Source organism: Neodiprion virginianus, chromosome 2 (genome assembly GCF_021901495.1).
Source record: "Neodiprion virginianus isolate iyNeoVirg1 chromosome 2, iyNeoVirg1.1, whole genome shotgun sequence".
Classification (NCBI taxonomy): Eukaryota; Metazoa; Arthropoda; class Insecta; order Hymenoptera; family Diprionidae; genus Neodiprion; species Neodiprion virginianus.
In genome coordinates this window covers 4,360,275-4,381,360 of record NC_060878.1, presented here as the reverse complement: position 1 = coordinate 4,381,360, position 21,086 = coordinate 4,360,275, and the positions used below count along the sequence as shown (strand labels likewise).

Sequence of the window (21,086 nt, the reverse complement as noted above, 5' to 3'; positions counted from 1 at the left end):
GTACAAAACAAAAGAAAAAAAAAAAAAAACCGTAAAGATTATTTTTCACAGCAAAATATATATTATCGTAAAAATTATGCTTTCTTGACCACGTTGTTTTTTATTTTTTTTGTTTTTTGTTTTGTATGATTTACTTCTGCTTACCGCGAAAAAATCCTCAAATTTATAGAGTCAAAATTGGGTGTAGAGAAATTTTATATTCGATACGAGGACCAGGGACGGAAGGGAAACGATGCGTGAAATGGCGTTTTGTACGTTTTTCCGTTACAAGCAGTGTGAGTGGTTGGATGTGTACAAATAATGTTTAAATATACGCGTAGACGGTTTAAAGTTACCCTATGTATGTTGCCGCGAGGATTACGTGAGCTCGCGTTTGTTAGCCTAATGAAATCCGACAGCTGTGTCATACCGGGTGCGAAATTAATAAGAAACAATTCGCCGACTGCACTCTCGGCTCGAAGCTTCTTACAACCCTAATAAGTCTTTCACATCACAACAAACATCGCGACGGTTTTACTTTTGTATTTTTTACCCGGCTAATTGCAGCGTTCAAAGAAAGAACTACTTTGGTAGCGACGTACCGAAATACATGAATTATCTAAACAGTAAACAAATAAAATGACAATTTTTTTCATCGACGTAAAGATGTTTTTAAGTTTTGTTGCGACTGGAATTTGAAAAAGTTTAGGAATCATTTTCCACTTTTAATACCGTCAATAACGATCTCAGATTAGACTGGAAAATTAAGCTTACTTAAGATTTACAGAATTAGGTATATTGTTAATTGCCCTGCAGGAAATTTTTACCAGATCGTACGAATGGCTTGAATTAACGTTTGAAAATACGAAGAGATCGCTTCGGTTGGATTTGATCTTGCATGGTAAATGTTTCAGAAGCTGGTGAATAAACTTGGTCTGAACGGCGGTTCAAAGTTTTTTTCTTAAAAAATTTCCTCATACACAGACCTACCTACCTACCTACCGATTTTCATAAATCTTCGAAAAACAGTATAAGACGATCGTTTATACCGAAACGGTCCCTCTACGCTCAATCACGAGTATTAAGGTACCCTACCATATTTGTCACGCGGTAGTTTCACGCGGTATAATTCACTCCCGGTTTAAAACGTTATATTCTCGATTGGAAATAAGAAGCAAAGCGACCCTGCAGCTGTTTCAAGACCGTATAATATAGCCGTTTACACATTGATAGTGAAAAATTAATTGATTAATTCCATTTCTGGCCCGATATACCCGGAGATCTTTACTGCATATTGGAACCTAAACGCGCCTATTCGTTTACGTATTCTTTTTCCCCATTTTCGTCGACTATATTCACGGTGACTGTATTCTATCATAACCATTTACCTGTATCATAACTTCGAACGAATTGCTGTTGCGCAATTTCAACATCTTCGCTCGACCATGCAAAGGAAAAAATATTCTCTCGAAAACACATCTCGTTTTGAGTAATTTTACAGTGACCTCGTAAGATGAAAAAAAAAAAAAATAAAAATTAGTGTTAAATTCGACTTTCGGGAACAATAAAATTCTCATTTTTATTCCATTTTCAGACCACTTCGAGTCGAAATAACCGAATAACAATAGAGAGGTGGGCGTTTTAATCTGCGGCTATTCCGGAGGCGTGTAAATTTGCGAATATTGTGAATCTGCAGCGAATTTCTGGGGCATTTGCCGCAGCCGTTGTGCCGTCGGTCAGTCATTCGACGGGACGATTCATATAATACAATTTCATTAACGAGTAGCTCGGCTTCAACAGTCCGTTGTTATTACAGCAATTCATAATAGTTATATCGGGTCTGGCAAGCATGTCGGTTAGGGCAGAAGGCGCCCACCTTGTCTCTCAGAACTACGAAGCATTGAGTCTATTTAAAACGAAATCCCAAACTGTACAGACGCGCACTGTAACCGCGATATAATACACCGAGATTTTAGAAAACAAATGAGTTTATAGCGTGGAAATAACTTGGAGTGCATTCGTATAACTTATACGCCTGCACCGTCATTGCCAGGTGCAAAATCATAACGGAGACAGAAAACCGTCGAGTTTCGTAATTCTATCCTTTAAGATTTTCGAGGATATGAGAAATATTTGGATATCGGGTTGAGCAGAGGGGTTCAAATTTCAGGAACGTTTTTTTTGCGTGTTCTTTATTTCTATATCACTCGTTTTATACGGTTTTAACCTACACACGCTGGATCGTATTTTTCTGTATGATTATTTCTGAACGGTAAATTATTTAAAAAAATTGATTAAAATCCTTCGTTTCCTCGTCTCATATTAATCGGGTACGAAATCGTACGATCGTTTAGGGAGTCTGTCCTTATAAACCGGATAGAAATGAATAAACGATCAAGAAACAAAATGAATTAATCAGATCCGAATGAAAATAACTGTGCGAGGTCGAGGTCTGCAAAATTTATCACCTTCTTAGAAGTGGCGTAAAAAAATTTATCGCAGTTCGCGGCCCGAGTGAGTGTAAACGCTATTAAGCTCAGAGATTCATTGCGGATAGATAGCATTTTGCAGAAGTGTAAAAAGATTTCTTTTTTAATTTTAATCGTTCCATTTTTTTCCCTCGTTTCTCTTTGCCGCTGGTCGGCTGTCGCGTTCTTTTTCTTCTCACATCCGTCGCGGTTGATTCTTGGCTTTCGTATTTTGGTCATACGGCTAGACTCCGGTAATATGCGAAATCCACGTCCATGCCGCGCTGTCTGGAACCACGCCGTCTGATCCTACTGCACGTTACAACGTACAGCTAAACAGAGTTTCTAGTTCAATGCCCCCGCTCGTAAATTATACACGCTAAGAATTTAAGCGAAATTATTTATGCAAACGAATCGACGACGTTGGCGGGAAAGATGCAAATAAATAAAGAGTATAATGACGAAGAGAGAAGGAACGTTCGCAAAAAGTTGAAATCAAACAAATATTTGTCGAGGAGAAAGACGGGCGGAATAAAAGTATAAACAAATTTAAAAAACGGTTCATTTAACGTTGAGTAAACAGTAACGTATATCCACGCCCACTCGCTTTGTTGTAGGTATATACGATATGTTTATGTATGCATGAATATTTTAACAAAACTGGCACACATTTATACGAGACGATCACCGAGTTGAAGGATGTATAAAATTTATGCAATCGCGTCTTATTCGCGTGAATTTACTCAGTTCGATCAATCAGAGCCAGGCCGTAACCATTCAGCCTCTACAGTTTGGCGGGCGTATAAAAAGTTGTTTCAAATAAATTCGCTTCAATTTCCCTTTTCGCTTTCTTTTTTTTTCTTTTTTTTATACCCAACTCGCGCAATACAGGGTTCAGAGAAAAATATGGGTATCCGAACGCTTTTGGACGGATACATTTTTTTTAAATATCCAAACATTGAATATGATAATGAGATATTTTTCTATCTGACAATAGAAAGCCCTGCGATGAAGTTCTACGGATAAATTATGACGGTCCGTGTCTGGAATCTCGCGATATAGTTACCGATCAAACGATAAGTGTATTAAGCATACGTTTAGAAAAGAATCATTTGAATTGTATTCTTTTTTTCATTGCTACTCGCTCATTTATTTCGCTGTGAATTGTCACTTTCAAAAACACTACGAATATCCTTCGAATAAATCGAATAAACCAGATTCGAATTCAGTTTCGTTAACAACGATAATATAACATAACGTGTATAAAAGATTTACCGAGTTAAATGAGAATCAATTTTCAATAATCACCCTACGTACAGTTGTGTGTATTGTCATTAAATTGGCAAGGAATCAAAACGCACAGTGCGATGCTTTGCAAGTATATACCCAATAGAATGAACGAGCGTGGGTGTGTTTCGGTAGAATCACCCAGTCCAACGTTATAATGTAAACAGCGCTCCAGTCTTCGCGGATATTCATGCGAATCAGTCGTCTCGGGATAATCTTAGAGATATTGACTCGCGTCAGTCAAGAATCGGACGGCGTCTAAGCGAGCAGAAACATCGCTCGGTTCTAATCGAGAGAAATTTTTTCGGGTAAAGTTGAAGGCGGTGAATAACGATAAGGTTTCCACGAACCTTTCGATGTCATCGGGTGCCGTGGAAACTAGTCAGTCAGACACTGTGCGACGATTTTAACACGTCATTAGCCAACGTTCGCGGTTTTCGATACCCACTTCTGGTTCCCGAAGAGAGCGTCCGTCGTCATCTCGGCAATAATAATAATAAATAATAATAACGTGCCCGGTGAAGCTTTGCTCGATGTGGGTGGATAGGTGCGGGCGGACGTGTTGACAAGAGACTCTATGACGCTGAGTGGTCCGAAAATAAATCGGCACTTTGGCACACGGGTGGCGTTCTCTGGCGCAGTCGGGCATTTAGCCGGTGTTTACATCGATAAACCTCATCGCCGCATGCGAAGCCGCCATTACGAAACCATCAACTCGCCCCCGAACCGTCTTCCGCGTTTACCTATTCCACAAGAAATTCACAACTCGTCCCTAACCAGTTTCTTGGAACGACGTCAAAAGCGCGTTTGCACATCGCTGCTACAACGACGATTCGCTCTAGGATCGATACGCAGCTGTTTCGGGGTGAATTTTGACTTTACGGTTTTTTCAAACCAAAGTTATGACAGCTTCCGATCCTGTTATTGCCGTTTAGACTTCTTCGCTAGCGATAAAATCTTAGACTTCGTCTCCGTGATCTGGTGACACCGAAATCGGAGGCCAGAGGGTGTGCTCCGGGTTATTTAACATAAGGAACGCATTAACCGGGACAGAATTACGCCTTCCTCTGTGTGGAAGATACCGAGATTCGAAGGAAAGGGGGACGATATTATGCAAATCACCGGCGTTTGCCTCGCAGCATCGGTTTTAATTGAAGGGATACTTCAGCCCAGGGTCAATACCTCCGAGGCACTCTGGTTTGAAATTATATTATACACTCTTACTAATCAACGAAACATTTAAAAGAACATTTGGGAGGGTTGAAAGGGGACTGGAGATCATCACAGTCTCTCTTGAATTATTCTTCTACCTTAATCTTTGTGGGTGTAGAAGGTACAGAGGGACTGAGTACTCGGGTCTATTGTGTAACGAAAATCTGGAAGTGTCATTTCTTGGAAAATGGTGGTCGACGTAGTTTCATGGAATCATTTCGAAGCTGCGAAATAAAACTGAATCGATTCACGACTGAAACAGCTTTTCTCAGTTTCACAATCAATCACGGTTCCAACTGTTCTTCTCACCCCAGACTACAAGATTTTTGTAATGAATTTTTGAAAACGTCGAGTTTGCCAATAGATTCTGATATTCCTGTCAAGCGTTCGCAGATTCCATCTTCACAAACGAAGGGAAAAAAGAACGGGGCGCTCACTGATTGAAGAATCGTCCGGCGCATACGTCGGGACAAGTTATGCCTCTGCTAATGGACTCCTAGTCGAGCATTCTGGTCGTGGCTGTGGCTGCGACGGCGGTGAGCCGTGTCACGGGCAATGCTTGTCGTTGAAGTATCGTTGCTTACCCGTCACCGAGAGACACGCTAGATCAGCGTGAGTGAGCAGCGTGTCAGAGAGTTGCGTTCTAGAAATATCCCTAATCAACCTGACTAGTCACTCGAGAGTTCACGAGGCGCTGCACGAGGCTGATTTGACCAGTGCTTGGAGTCCTCCAAGAGCGCCATAAATCCGGTAATCAGCGCAGAGCGACGAAGGTGATGGGTAAATATTCACTTCTTTAATTGTCGCGGACTGTTTCGGTTCCAGAAAAACGTCTCACCAGGGTGGCTAAGCCACGAGGCCTACGGTGATGCTTCGACAATCACTCCGAGGCACTTCTCTGTCGGAAGGGAAGTTGATGGAAGTCTTTGGGAAGGAGGTAAGATGGACGACTCAATCAAGTGCACCGCTACACTTCACCGTGCATTTCGAGTTCCTTGTTCCAAACGCAGCTTACTCTCCGACAGACTTTGAATTCGTCGATATGTTATCCCACAGGCAAGAGCCCAAGAAAATCGGTCCCCGTAGTGTCACCTAGGCGAATATTGGAACCGACCCGACGTGGGTGTTACAAGGTCGTTAAGTCACGGATGGTTAAGCGAACGCTCGACGTCCGTTGTAGCTGTTGCTTGTGGGCTTCGCGGACCAAGCAGAAAAGATTGCGCAACCATTATACACGTGAAACCAATAGATCAAAGTGTAACACTTTGTGAAAATCTTGGCCGACCCACGCTCCGAGTACGATATATCAAATCACGAACCGAAATAACTCCCCGCGAAATTCTGTCCCCGAAGACGCGTGGTGTATGGTGTAACGGCACGTGGGTGCCTCGGCTGTCCGTTTGACGGATTGAAAAATCGATCTCTCCCCCTCTGGGAAACGGCCTTTTTTCGACTGCCTCCGAGCGTGGAAAACTCCCCAGAATCCAAGGAACGATCCTCGCCACTCTTGCGGATCAGGGAGCTTAACTTTCCACCGAATTCAGGATCAGCACCCGTTACTTTAGACTAAACATTTTAGCACCGGCTGAGAGATGGTGAACGGCAAATAGAGGGAAAAAATTCTATAAGAAACATTGAGAGAACCAAGAAAGACGTTTTGTCTGGCGTGCATGTAGTATATAATAGTAGATATGTATGTATGTACGTAATGTGTTTTCGTGGGGACATGCGAACAATATGAGAATGCAGTGCAGCATTTCGCACATCCGACCGCGGGGAAGAGAACGGTTAAATTACAAGACATTCGGCAGCGAAACCATATGGTTGTTATTTTTTCCAACCGTGTCTACGTATTCGGCGGAAAAAGGTTTCGCGTCAAAAATCTCCAACGTTTCGTGTTATTTATCGCGTCTCGAACGTTTTTTCCCCCCTCCTTTCGTTGTTCGCGCAACGAAAGATGCTGGAATTGCTAACGTGGACCAAAATCGCATACCGACTTTTGTTTCGCCGAGTGGTTTTTACTTGCCCGAAATTTGGAATATCTAGGTAAAGCTCGAGCCTCGTTACGAGTTCCGTATTTCGACCGGCACGAGACTCGTTGGCCCGAAGAGATCGCGCGTTAATTCAATCTCGTGAACAATGTTTGTCACATCGTTGTCAGCTGGATGTAGAAACAGCGTCGGTCCAGGAAACGCGGAGCGCGTATGGGGCTCTTTGTGCGTGGTGAGATGATGCATCATTCCCGGCGTAAGATCGCGCTCGAGATGATGAATTCGCGTTATATTTCATAGAGCATTATCACAAGGCGAGATGACTGCGGTCGCGGAATACACTGGATTAAATTACGTGCCGTTAAGAAATGCTCGAAAAGCCCACCCCCTTCTTCTCGCTGAAGCTCTAACAACATCCGACTGAAATGAATTGTGCAGCAAGAATCGTTGTGCGGGCATTCGCTGCGCGGCTAGGTGGGTTCTGATTTAGTTTAGCGAACCAGTGTGCCGGGGCACCGCACTGCGGAGGATCGGCAAGGTGCTGGTTATACAGTAACAACACGAGTCCAACAAATTTTCAAGCTTATAACTCACCGACTGAATTAAGATTAATGAATTACCCAAGAAGAAACGGACCTCCGTAGCCGCGCGGCGTGCCTGAATAAGCCCGGCCATCTAAGCACTCATCGTCTAGAAAACAGGATAGAATTATCTATTATTACATGTCTGTAAAAATTCACACCGGCAAGGGAAACCTGCGCATCGTTTTGAAACGTTCCCGCCGCAGGTTCTCTTCTATCGTCTTCGCGCGATCTACAAATCGTTCGGTTACACTCCCAACGATTTGTCACCCTGGTTATAGCAGTACCTGCTATAATAAGTACATCATCGCCGTGCATATCCAGCCCAGACGTCCCTCCGGTATCCTCGTGTAGAAGACATTCAGCTGTCGGTCCGAATCGAAAAGCGAATAGCAAAACGCAGACGTAAACAGTTATATTATACCAACCAGCTCCAATTGTTTCCGACCCACGCTTGCGGCCGTCGTTGCATAGCATCGCACACTCTGGCCTATTTTTATCGGCGTGATTAATGGCGGACTCTGTTGTACGCGGCGCGTAACGTCGACGTGATACACGTGTCTCTTCGCCATCCACCCCCGTGCACCTCGATACGACACGTGATGCAGATTCGCACCGGATACCAGGCATTCTACTCATCTCGCTCCAACCGCGATCTCGAACGCGAATTTAGCTCGGGGACTCCGAAACTTATTATTGCCGCTATTATTAGCCGCGCCGCCTCCGCCGCCCCCGACGACTACCGACCCGAACTCCAGAAGGACAGACGGATCGTCGAGTCTGGCGAGAAATGAACAGACCCGTGACATTCTCGGCTTATTAATAAGGCGGCAGCTCTCGGTTAGCCGCAACAAAGCGGTTCTCAGCCCTCTTCGTCGAACCCTACGTACCACGCTCCCTGCATGCCCGCTCGTTAATTGTCCCTCCACAGCTCTCCGTGGGTTCGGTTTCGGAATTTCGTCAGCTGTTAAGGATCGATGATGAATCATTATCTACGACAATTCAAGCGACCACTCGTTTGTACTTTTCTAGTCTTCATCCAGAGGCAGAGTCGGAAAGAAATGGACAGACGAGATTAGGGTTGACCCTGACCCGGCGAAATGTTGACACTAAACGCGGACAAGTTGAGAGCATTCATCGTCGACGTCGTTGTCACCGTTGTTCTGGTAACGGTGTTGGGAGGCGATCCGGACTCCGTTCCGTTGTCTCCGGAGCTTGAGTATAATAATTTATGACGGGGCTGACATAACCCGCGCGAAATACATCGTGTACGACATTGTGTATCACGTCAGCGGGTGCGAAGCGACGACCCGCAGACGCGCTCTGCTATGGGTCCAGGGTCTGCCGGAGGACGATGAGAGGCTGGAGAGACCGGCGAACAACGATGGAGTGAGTGGTCGCGGATGAGGGGGAGGGACCACTGCCGAGTTGTAATGCTACAAAGAAGCGAAGAGAGGTAAAGACCCGAAGAAACAAAGCGAACAAGATTACACACAAAGGCTTTAGTGTATAACCTGTACTCGTGATCAACTACTTAACATTTCCCTGCCTGCCTGCCCGCAGCTCAGACACAACGCATTTGCTACGTGTCAACGAGCGAGATCGTTGCTTTTTGAATACAGTCACCGGGCATGCTGTTCTTCTCTCAAGTCTTCATACCTTCTGTCATCTTTCGCTTTTCTTCCACCCCTTGTCCGTCACGTTAACTTGGGTAGCTTACAGTTATCGCTGTTGGTTATTTCAACAGTGGCACGATACGAAACAGTACTCTGTTTGGGGTGGTCGACAGTCGTCGGTATTTTATTGGACTTTGCGAAGAGTTACAACGTCGAAGGTAGTATAATCAGAGATTTATATACGAATCACCGTAGTCGAGGAGTTTGTCATTCAAGGATTCGAGGGATAGTCTTCGACCGATTAACCTGATCGCTTGTGATGACTGGTGTCCTTCTTCGCTAAGTCAAACGCGGGTGATCCCGATCCTTCGAGGTTTTGTTTACTTTTTCTAAGCCTGGAACAGTTTCAAAGCACCGGGATCATGTCTTGACTCCGGTTTCAATACCTCGACTGGAAACTTTTCTAAGCCACACCATGAATCGTGATCCAATGCCACTGCAGTTCTGCATTGGTTCTCCTTACCTGCGTTTTTCGCATTAATAAAACAGCGATAAAATTGTTTTTCCAACATTGTGGAAGCATGACGAACGACGGCAACTGCCTATTAAATCGCGATAGCCGTATGCGTGCCCTGAATCCTCGCGCATAATCGAAGGTGGTGTTCGAGGCCTTGGAGGACATAGCACGCGTCCGACGACGAGGCTTCTGCACGTACATAGGCATCGGACGAACGACCCGCTAATAGGGTTTGCGGGCCTTAAAAACGCGTCTTATTTCTAGACGCGCCCATGTGCGTATAATAACCCACAAAGAGCCCGGTCTCTCTTCACGGACGCATCCGCGATGTGCGTGGGTGTTGTGGAACGAGAGATAAAAGAGACGGAGCCCGGGTTGCGGTCCAGGCTTTGCTCGGGAGTGCACGAGCCAACGAGCATGCACGCCTTCCCGGTATATTTGACAAATATGGTTATATTCTCTAGCAGGCTCAACCTTACACGCGTGTATTACCTCAACCTCTCTCGCTCTCTCTCTCTCGAACTGTGACTCCGTTCAATATTTGAACCTTGTACATGTGTATACCGTGCGGAGACATGCGACGGCACATATATTCACCCGTTAACCACCCACGGTATATATTCACCCAACTCCGTGTGCACAAGCTCATCTGTCTCTTGTCGTATACCTCCTACCTTCGCCGACAAGAAAGGTCAGGCGTATGTATGCATATTCGAGTTTCCAACTGCAGTGCTCCGACGAAACCTTTCGTTGTACATCCTTTTCCTTTTATTTGGAAATGTGATTCGAAACGAGCCCTTTGCCCCCCGGAATAATATCGTCATTCCAGTACCCTCGGTGGTTCTTGGTTGTAGTTTGAACGGTTTCAACGCGCTTAAAAGTTCACGCTTCATTCCGATAGTCGAGTTATGAAATGATCAGGGACTTTGGTTTCTTCATTCAAGAATGCGTTTCGATTCTTTCACACGCGATACGTCATCAGTGGAAATTAACGCATGCACGACGTTCTTGATCACTGAAAAACAAGAGTTTGTCATTCGAATGTGAAACACTCGTGTCGACCTTCATGGATCTTGTAAGGAAGGTATCTTAAGTCAATCCCTCCGATTTGATTTAGTTTATGTTATACGCTATCGTAGACTAAAAACTAAGCAACACGTATTTTTCTTTATCTGCAGTAAACATTTAAAGGCAGTGAAAGTGACCCCCAGACATGAGGGATTAACCAACGGGACGATTTCCTGATGCGCTTCACGTATTCGAACGAAACCAACGCTGGAAATGTCTTACCAACGAATATAAAAAATCGGAGATATCGACCTGGGATACCTTCCTCGTTGGTGCATTCCAACCGACATTTTGACTACGCACGAAGCTTTTTCCAGCCGATTGAAAAGCCACCTTTCTCAACGCCTGTAGAAGCTGCTTCTATCACCTTCCGAACCTTCTTTTTTGCAATACGGTACCTAAAACGAGGCGCGGTATAATTTGTTGGGCTTCTTCACGGTGCAGGGAGGTCTCGATTACCAAGGCACGGCATTGTGCTTAAGGAGTGTTAGAAACGGACTATTTCGAGTCTCGATACAGAGGCTGATTTAAATACCTACACGTGTCGGTCGGGTATGACTTGGATTGTTGCGTTGTCACGATATACGTCGGATACATCGCGGTAACTACGGCTTACGTGTCACACTGATTGTGCTCACGCGTGGGTGGGTGCATGGGACGTAAACTCGAGGAAGTGTAGCGCTCTCGGTGTCTCCGTTGGATTTGTCTCACCCGCGACGGTCGTAACCGGCAATCTGCGGAGCTCGCATCAAGTATAAGGTGTGGGAGATACCGGACTGATTAGAATTCGGCGAATCGACCTCGATCAATCCAACGACAAGATCGCGTCAATTATCGCTTGTCCGTTATTTTCGTCGAAGTCGATTTAATAGGAGAGCAATCTCTCACCTCGGCATACTTTTTTCTCCTTTTTCTCTTGCTGCTCATATCGCCCTGCTGCTAGAGATCCTCGAAGCATGTGAACTTGTTGCATGGAACCACTTGTTGCTCGCTGATGTGTAAGAATTTCCGATTCAGCGGCTGGTTTTGGGGTTGAGATTATACGTACACTAACTGCTGCAACAATTGATATCACCATGTTTTGAGTAATTTTTCTTTCTGTTTTTTTTTTTTTTTTGTTTTTTTTTTTAAGCTAGAAGGAGGCTTCGCTTCCGGCTAATTCCGGCCCGTTGTGCAACGATAAAAATAAGTGCGCGGGTGTGGAGGGTACGGTCTCTATTTTTGCGCCAACACCGAACCCGTCGACATAACCGTGTCATAAGCTAAAAGTACACCGGGCGAGCTTTGATGTGGGCATCCTTCAACGTTTCATAAATCCACGGGTGTATGTATAAGCGTTTCGAAGTCTCTCAGCTTCGCGTTTCAAAGCTCTGCTCGGCTCTCCTCTTTCTCTAATACCACGGTTAGGATTCGAGAATCGCCCGTTGAACCGCGACGCGGAGACAAGAAGACGCAGCAGCGCGCTTTGCTTCTTCATTCGCGTGGGCGTCTTTGGCGTGTGTATAAATCTACACAGCAAACGCACAAACCTATACGCCTGAGATGAAAACCGACGGGTCGAGAAGAAGAGGCCGGAGTTGGAGGCGGATGACGTCATCGGCAAAGATTCCGGTCCGTTGCTGCCACGCCGCTGGACCTTCGAATAATTTCCACCGTACAGGCTTAATTGGTTTCAAGTCCCCGCATCGTTCCGACCAAAGCACGATACGTGTACGGGACTTGACGCAGCCGGTAATTCTCTCCAAGATTTTTAAATCCCCTCTCAGATCCTTAAACGTAAACTCTTATGCATTATCGCGCGTCTTTGATGGCGTAATCAATGGTACACGTATCATACCATGCACGGTTGTTCCCAAAAACTAGTCATGAAGTTTCTCACGAGCATTTACTTTGACGCTTTTGGCGCTTCGCGTACAGACGACTCGCAATCAGCCTCGCTACCAAAGCGCTTATCTATAACTTATTCCAAGGGAAAAGAGAAGAAGGAAAGAGAGAAACGGAGAACGAATGAATGGTAATAAGAGGTAATGGTATAAAACGTTTATCAGAATCGTCCTCGTGGATCAGAGATGATTAATAAAGGTGTAATGTGTACAAACTTTTCAGCTGGTCATTCGTGCTCACCGAACGAGGCGCGTATACTTTCACACGCAAATGACCCTATACCGGGTAGGTGAGCCGAAGCTCCCGTATGGATGGATGGTGGTTGAATAGTTGCGTACATGAATGCACATACATCTATCCTGCACCGTTCGTTAACGAGCTATCAAACATTTTCAATTGCCTCCTCCGAATGGCTTATACCCTAAAGCTCTCTCTCTCTCTCTCTCTCTATTTTCCTCTCTCGCATCTCCAGCGGGAGCGATCGTTTGTATTATATTATTATATTTGTGCGTTACGCAAGCTGCGTGTAACGCTCACCGTATGAGCATATTTCACACACACACACACACACAGGCGGGCAGTCTATACCGGATTCGGCGTAGAGCAGCTCGTAACCTGCATGTGTGATATTTTTAACCTGCGATCCATGAACACTCGTGTATTATTACACGTATAATACTCACTTACCGAACGCGTGGGACCCTTGAGCATAAACAAGCGGATACTGCGTAGGTGAAACGGATTAGAGGTTTACCACTTTGCTTCGCCACCGAGTTAATGGACTTTTCTATATGGAGTAATTTTTCCTCGGGCTACCTTTTGAATTCTGGACCAAAAACAAACTAAGAACGAAATTTAAAAATTACGACCGCGATGAGCTGTTCTAATTCGTTTCAGTATCTTCCTTCGTTTGTTTAAATATTTGTTTTAAAGAGTTTTTTGGGTTTTTCTTTTTTTTTTTTTACTCATGAAAAGTACAAGTTTCGTTCTTCGAGCAGATTGCGGTTTCATTATTCATCATACCCACCGCTCTCTTTGATCTCGGTTCCAATGCGGTACGTCTGTTCACAGGATTCCATAAACGCGAAGAATCGAGCCTCGCGATCAACAGGTGGGTCCGACACCCTCGTGACCGGCTGTCTTCCGGGGAACAGGAAACGACCGGAGGGTAAGAGAACAAGGGAAACACCGTTGCCTCTCGAATTTTAGATTGATCGAAAATCGGGTATCGATCGAACGTCTCATTAATCTAACAACGAGAAATTTAAAGCCCGTAAGATCGAAGAAAGCTCATAATTTTTGGGGTTAAATCATTTTTTATTTTCTTTTCGTTAAATAAAAACGAAAATTATGTGGTGTAAAGTTTCATCCGATGACTCGATGAATGTCGAAACGTTTTTGTAAATCGATTTTACGGTCTTCTACGTTTCGACGACTGCAGCTCTGGCGACAATTTCCGGGATCCCTTGCTTTTGTAGTAACGAAATTTGAGAATGATTTATGCAAGTAGGTGTTTGGAAAAAAAATCTGTTACAGAGACTCGAGAGACGTCGATATCCGAGAGGCGATATTTTGTATGTAATACGGAGGTACGGACGAGGTATTCCGGGAAGGTGTTCAATCAACGATCGTTTAGTGGTAAGCCACTCGTGTGTAAATATAAATAATATATACGTGCATTTTAGATATAGGTATATAACAGCTATATGCCCACCTCTACAGTTGTAAATTATATATTCGACGTAAATTCCGTCATAGAATCGACGTAAATCATCACGTCTTATTATCGGTTAATTTATCACCGTGACGATCGTTCTTTTCTATACATATTCCTCTTCTCGATTATATTATACGTACGTTAAAATTTAAACCCGCTCGGGTCTCGACATTAAAATTTGTAAAAATGACAGCAATGAAAGTTTTACTTTATTTTTTCATTGTATACGACACGTAGACGACATATTTACCGAATTAATTTAATAGGCATATATCTACACTTAACTAAAACCCGGGGTACTCGGAATAGTTGTAAAAATCCTTTTCCGTTTCCATTTGCGAGTTTGAATTCTTCCTTTTTCCCTTTTCAAACTGTCTCGCTACATCCTTCTTCAAAGTCGTTGCAGTTGGGCCTGGAAGTACAAGGTGCAGGAAGAACCGAGTCGAACGCTGACGTTGAATATTGATAAAAAAAATTTTAGCCGCGTCGTTCCTGCAACGCGGAACGGAGTTTAGGGCAGCGTTTGATGATCGGCGATAAAAAATCTCATTTTCGTTGCACCTTGCGTTATTGTTGTTGCTGCTGCTGTTGCTTCTCGAGACTCGGCCGCTGAAATATGATTTTCCCAAATCACTTTCTGCTCCGCCCTCCTCGTTTCCTGCGCCCTTACCGTACGATCTACTAAAACCACAGGACGGGACGATGCGATCGTTTGTAATTCGCTGCTGCCACCCTGATTTTATCCTCCTCGGCGCGTGCTACAATTTGACAAATTCAACCGCGTGTCAAGACCGACACTGTATGCGTTGCACCTAACGAGCACCCTGACGGTGTTATTACCGTTAGAAAAAACACCCCGGACGATATCTATTACGCTTCTTATTATACGCTGTGTTTTCGACAAAATTTCATACCGACACGTGTCTCTAATTTCAGTCTCGTCTGTCTGACGCGAGAGAAAAAAGAAAATATCATACGGAAAGTAAGGCGAGAAAATTTTTCATCTATACTTACAACCTGCCGGATAGTTTTTTTACTCTTCTCTATTCACTTTTAACACCCGCGTGGAAGTTGAATTGAAAAAATTTAACCGTACAACACATGTCAAAGTGAGAAAAAAATTAAAAGAACATACTAGAAATTTAGTGATAATAATTAGAAAGCCTGTTTCATACACAACTTGTCGTCAAACTTTTATGTTTTCGAGTTTTTTTTTTTTTTTTTTCAACGAACTTTACTCCATCCACATGTGATTTACTCAATATGTGGTTTTGAGGGAAATTATCGACGTGTTAAAACAAATAATTAGGCAATTAATACTCTGTTAACATAAACTATTTGGCTCGACAGTTTGTAAATCTTATGTAAGAGCTTATAACTGCGAGACGATGAAAAACCTCGAGGATCGTTTCATAAATAGATGGAATGTCGCAACGTGAGGTTAAGTTCTTGCATTCAAACGCGTCAACATTAACGATTAATTGATATAACGAAGAAAGGAAAGAAATTGTCGTTTGTTGAGATACATGCGATAAGAAAAATATGTTATTCGTACTCGACAATCGATGTCGTTTTTTAATACGTTTCCAAAAAAAAATTTCACGTCTGGGAAGTCTGGTATGACACTTACGTTTTTGGTTGAAAAAAAAAAAAAAATAAAATAAAAACATTACAGTCACCGACCGCGTTCCTTTCTGTCTCTTCTTACGGATCGAGCGATTGTCGTTTCAAATCCGGAGTCCATGCTCAACGTCTAGAAAGCCACTGTTGAACTTCTGGTACCCTAATACGTGCGAATCGTTGAGTCCTAGATTTTGGCAAAAATTTCCAAATTTCCGAGTTCTCCAAGGCTCCGCGGGTACCTGTAAAAATGGAACTAGCCAAAAGAAGAAAAAAAGTAAGGAGCACCTTGCGTATAGTTTCTTTCCGCATCGAGTGAGGGGCCCTTCCGTACCTTATCATCAAGTCTTTAAGCGCCGGAGCCTCGCGTCTGCTGCGGTGTAATTTCGCGGTTTTCTCGCAGTTGCAACGAAAAACAAAAAAAAAACAAAAAAAGAAAGAAAGAAAGAAAAAAACCGTCCGAAGGTATAAAAAAATGGGGGGCAACCTTTTCGAGAGCGTCCCGAGCCGCAGCGGCAATACTCGAAACAAGGTAGGTACGTCATTTAAAGCAGTTCCTCTTATCTAGATCGCATTGTCCCGCCGTCTGGATGTATCACCTCCCACACAATGGGCGAACGTCAGTGGCGAACACACGAGCAGTCGGGTAATCGGGCGGGTATCGCAACTCCTCGCGCACCGACAAAGCCGACGAACCCTCGAGCAGCCCCGACGTATTCTATTACCTGCGAGACCACGCCGCGAAGGTGTAGTTGAGTCGATCATCCCGCCGCTTCTTATTTACCTCCTACAGGAGCCAACGGTCTGCTAGCGAACGCTAGGAACAAGGAACACGCCAATTTTCACGTACCTACTCGGATTGGCTCCGATTTTTCCGCCCTGCAGGATAACATTTAACCCGTAAAATGCCTTTTTATTTTTTAGTAGAGAAACACCTTTTGGACGATCTTCAGATGCCTTGGACATGTTTCGGAAATTGAGTTCCCTTTCAATATTTCCATTTTTCTCGCTATTTGAGAATAATTTTACCAAAATACATAGCCGCCATCGATTTTTGAGAAAATTCTACCCCCGTTTTATATACCTGACAATTATTTGACATGCAGTGTTTGTTGAGAAAATCGTTAAAAACGATAATCAAGATTGCACACTGTAGTATACAAAAGAGCGAATGGGTTATAGAATTTCAAGTAACGATCTCAAATTTTACTTCTTCGTCAAACCTGTCACATATACTCAGTCACGGTGGAGAGTTTTTTGGTTCTTCTATCGAACAAATCGAAGGAATTTTTATTTTCATTTATTTTTTTTTTCAATAACTACATAAATTTGTGAGGACAAAAAACTTCATTGCAGGATTCGAGTAAAAATTCATTTACGTACATAGCACATGAAATTTTTTTGTTGGTTCGTGCACGTACAGTGAAAATTCAATTCCCTCTAACACAATTAATTTTTCTTTACGACGAATGAAAAAATTATAGCTACGTATGTGTATATTATATAAATATTGATTTAGCCTGTGAAGAATTGTTGGAAGATCGATTTATTTATTGTACATTTGAATTTTCACCTGCTATAAATGCAGGGAATGTTTTTTGTTTTTTTTTTTTCCTCACTGATTCTGCAAAATCTATGGATTTTGAACGAGTATAGCCAGGGTTTCTCTCCATCGCTATACCATAGCCGTAAGATAGAAGCCGTTGCCTGTTGGTAGGCAAGGCGAAGAAGGAGGTGGAGGCAAGGAAGGCAACCTGCCTCGGGAGATGCGACGTAGCTCCCGTACGTGAGGCCAGTGGATCTCATTTGCGTCCTTCGTCTTTGGCGAACAGAATATTTGGTAAATGAGTGCCCAATGAATTTAGAAATAAAACAATTTCGAGATCATGGATGCTAAGCTTTCGCTTCTTCTTGGCTTCCGGTTGTTCGTTGTAAGGAAAAACGCCTCCATGTCACATCGACAATACATAATTTAATATGGATCATCGGTATTCTGGAATGAGAAAATTATAAATCGAATAGCTAAAGATCTTTACAAACATTGAAACTCTCTCTGTTCATTCCGTTCAAAGATATTGACAAGTGTAATCACGTATTCTCGCAAAGTTTTATGCGCGTATGAAGAGGGACATTTTTTTTCCAATCGTAAATGTCTAAATCCCGGAGTATTCAAAATCTAACTGTGGATTAACTGAATACAATTTCTGGTCAACTTTACATCCGTACAAAAGTTATATTTTCGAAACTCTGTGTCTCTCGCGTTATAAATCGCCAGAATAAACCTATTCCTCGATTAAATCAGAACACCTAAAACCCAATTAGCCAACCCAACCAAAATATGAGTCGAGTTGAAAATCGGTTGAAAATCAAGAAAACTTAGCACAAATACATCTATTTATAGCAATTATAACGATTAACACCAATTTTTCTACTTATTCTATTCCATTGAATCTATACATTCGGTTAAAACTACATATTTCTCAGTTAAACAAAGCCTGAACATCAAACTATATCAAGAGCCAAGATACAAGAAAATGCAGTCCGATTGACCATAATAAAAAACAATAGTAACATGTATAATAGATTTTTTGTTTGCAATTACAAAACTGACCGTCATTTATCGTCCTACCATATTTTTATAAAAAAAAAAAAAAAATCACTAACCAAACCTAGAAACGTCTCTTGGTCGGCAAAAGGGGCGGACGGTGGGAGAGAGGGGGCGGTTGGATGAGAGCCTCGATGATTGGGCCCAATTACAGGTGGCGCGGGCGTCGTCCCGGGGCCCGAGTGCATAGCAGTGTCTCTGACGGTTGAATACCGCGGCTCTCAGAGCGCAGGAGGGTATTTCTGCCGTCCGGCATGAGGCCGCGAGGCCGGCAGGTGTATACAAGAGGCCCCGTACAGTAGGTATAGGCATCCCGGAGTCTCGGGCCCCGAGTTCAGCCCTTCCGCCCGTACCGCAAAGAAATTAAAGTCCACTTGACTCGTTGATTATCGGTGTCACGTACTCGGTAGCCACCGCTGGCTACCCTTGCCCTTCCTCTCCTAACCCTCGTCCCCTTGATCCTCATCCTCCTTCTCCCTACTCGCTCATCAGCCCACATATATACCCGCGTATAATGTGGATATAAGGAGAGTTTAGCCTCGTCCTGCGGGACGACGCGAAATATAATACACGAAGGAAACTATAATAATTTCGCCAGGTGGTCGTTTTTTCTGTCTAATCGCTGGATGGGAGGGTATTCATATATTATCATACCCATCGTTGCGATCATTTGTGACAGGATTTCCCAGAAATTGTGAAATTTATACAGATTTTTTTAGGCAAACGATTAGACGCGTAAAACAGTTTTATGCTCGTGGTATGAATATGAAATTTAATTTTGGCTGATCCGATACAAAAACTGAGAATGGACGAAGAATTTTCTGCAACACTTGATTATTTAAAAAAAATTCTTGAGATTCTTTCGCGTACTGTAGGATAAAATTTATAGAGCATCTCGCGAAACAGGATCTTTGAGAATCTAAATTGATTAATAAAACTTATTGTGAGATCTTATTTTGCACAGTTTAACGAATTCTTTGATACAGTTGTTTAAGAACTTACGGGTTAGAGTATCAATCAATTACCAAGAAACATACAAGGTCCTTAAACTCTATGAATTTTTTAATTTCTAATTTTTTTCTTTATTTTTCGCCATTACTGTTAAATTACAATTTTCTGGATACAAAATAAGAATTCCTTTTCTAGCTATAGTTATAACATCCAGTATGTACCTATTACCATTCTTTTTTATCGGCTTATTTGACTGATAAGAAATGTAACAAACTATGAACAAACAGATTCAATATTGTAGTAGCAAAAAAAAAAAAAAAATGTGGCATTAAGGAGAATAATAATCGCACTGAATGGATTTACTTGCTTAGGGACACGACAATTTCTTTCAATTTGAACGAAATTGAAACCATTCCCGCAACGAAAATAGTATATTATGTAACAAGTAGACAAACTCGGTCTTTTCGGTCCGAGCGTAAGTTTGCAATACGATTCGTAGCTGAGCCGAAAACGAATATTGAAAATACGCGAGACAAAAATACCGTTGCCATCTTATTGCCCACGATTCCTTACACAACGAGAGTACGCCACGCGTTTTATCAAGAATCACGAAATTGAGGTTAGCCTTTCGTGATGTAAAATTTCTTCGCAACAGCGCATGGCCGGAGTACAGAAAAGACCGCTTTCAACACCTAGGCGTCAAAAGTATCCATTCCAGTACTCCGCGCACGCGCAATTCGCCGTCTCACTCTACACCGTCACGAAAACGACTACTTTGCGCACGGATAGACCCGTGCAAAAAACCGCTCAAAACACACCAGCTCCGTACAAATGAAATTTTTTCTCATCTTCACCGTAGGGTCATCGACTATCGAGGCAATCGTACGCCGACGGTCCCCGCGAGTGCGTGGATCATCACCGGTGATTACAGAGGTACCCACGCGGGTGTTCCTTACGCTGAGGCGTAGAAGGGGGCAAGGAGCGGAGAGAAGAGGAGAGGGTGGGGGGGGGGAGGGCGTTCCTCCTCCTACCCCCCCCCCCCCCCTACTGCCCTCCCTACCCCATCCACCGGACCCGTGCAGTAATGAATTCCACCCTCGATATAAACGTAATGACCACCTCGGGGCCCAGACGTGGGCGCTGGCCGGCAGTTATGCCTATACGTGCCTTGAGACGCTGCCCTACAAGGTAGCGCAGAGGCAGAGGCGAAGGCGCGCGCCTCGGTCGCGCATCGGGAGCGACGCCGGGCTGACGTCCCGGGTTCCCGGTCGCGTCCTAGGGAGAGAAGAGGAGAAGAAGAAGAAGAAGAAGAAGAAGAAGAAGAAGGAGAAGAAGCGGCGCCGATTTCCTCGCCGCGTTTCGTTCCCTCGTTCGGGGAGGAGATTCCCTACGCTATCATTAAGACGAGGGATGCTGCTGCTGCTGCTGCTGCTGCGCAACGTTTGCGCAGATCCTCGGTAGCGGTCCCAAGATCTTCGCCCTCGGCCTCCCGCGCCTCGTGCCCAGTTTCTTTTTTTTTTTTTTTTCTTTATTACCCAGCCTCCGGGGAAAGATGGGGCCTCTTGTAAAGCGCGCAGAACTGCAGCGAGT

The 21,086-nt window shown here is 43.7% G+C and overlaps 1 protein-coding gene and 1 long non-coding RNA gene across 3 annotated transcripts in view; both read left to right on the top strand.

Moving 5' to 3' along the window:
* Positions 1-20,688, top strand: part of LOC124299187 (uncharacterized) — a 28,336-nt gene extending 7,648 nt beyond the window's left edge. Inside the window, exons 2-5 of the mRNA XM_046752187.1 lie at positions 13,675-13,771; positions 14,140-14,241; positions 20,356-20,496; positions 20,579-20,688. Of these exons, the coding sequence (XP_046608143.1) occupies positions 13,675-13,771; positions 14,140-14,241; positions 20,356-20,496; positions 20,579-20,688 (450 nt within the window). The remainder of the gene's footprint in view (positions 1-13,674; positions 13,772-14,139; positions 14,242-20,355; positions 20,497-20,578) is intronic.
* On the top strand, positions 4,052-8,732 carry LOC124297610 (uncharacterized). 2 transcript variants are annotated; one of them, XR_006906643.1, is made up of 3 exons: positions 4,052-5,696; positions 5,772-5,883; positions 8,551-8,732. It is a non-coding gene; the product is annotated as an uncharacterized LOC124297610 (long non-coding RNA). The 2 variants fall into 2 exon arrangements; XR_006906642.1 differs by lacking the exon at positions 8,551-8,732 and adding an exon at positions 6,003-7,024.
* Positions 20,689-21,086: the final 398 nt, after the last annotated feature.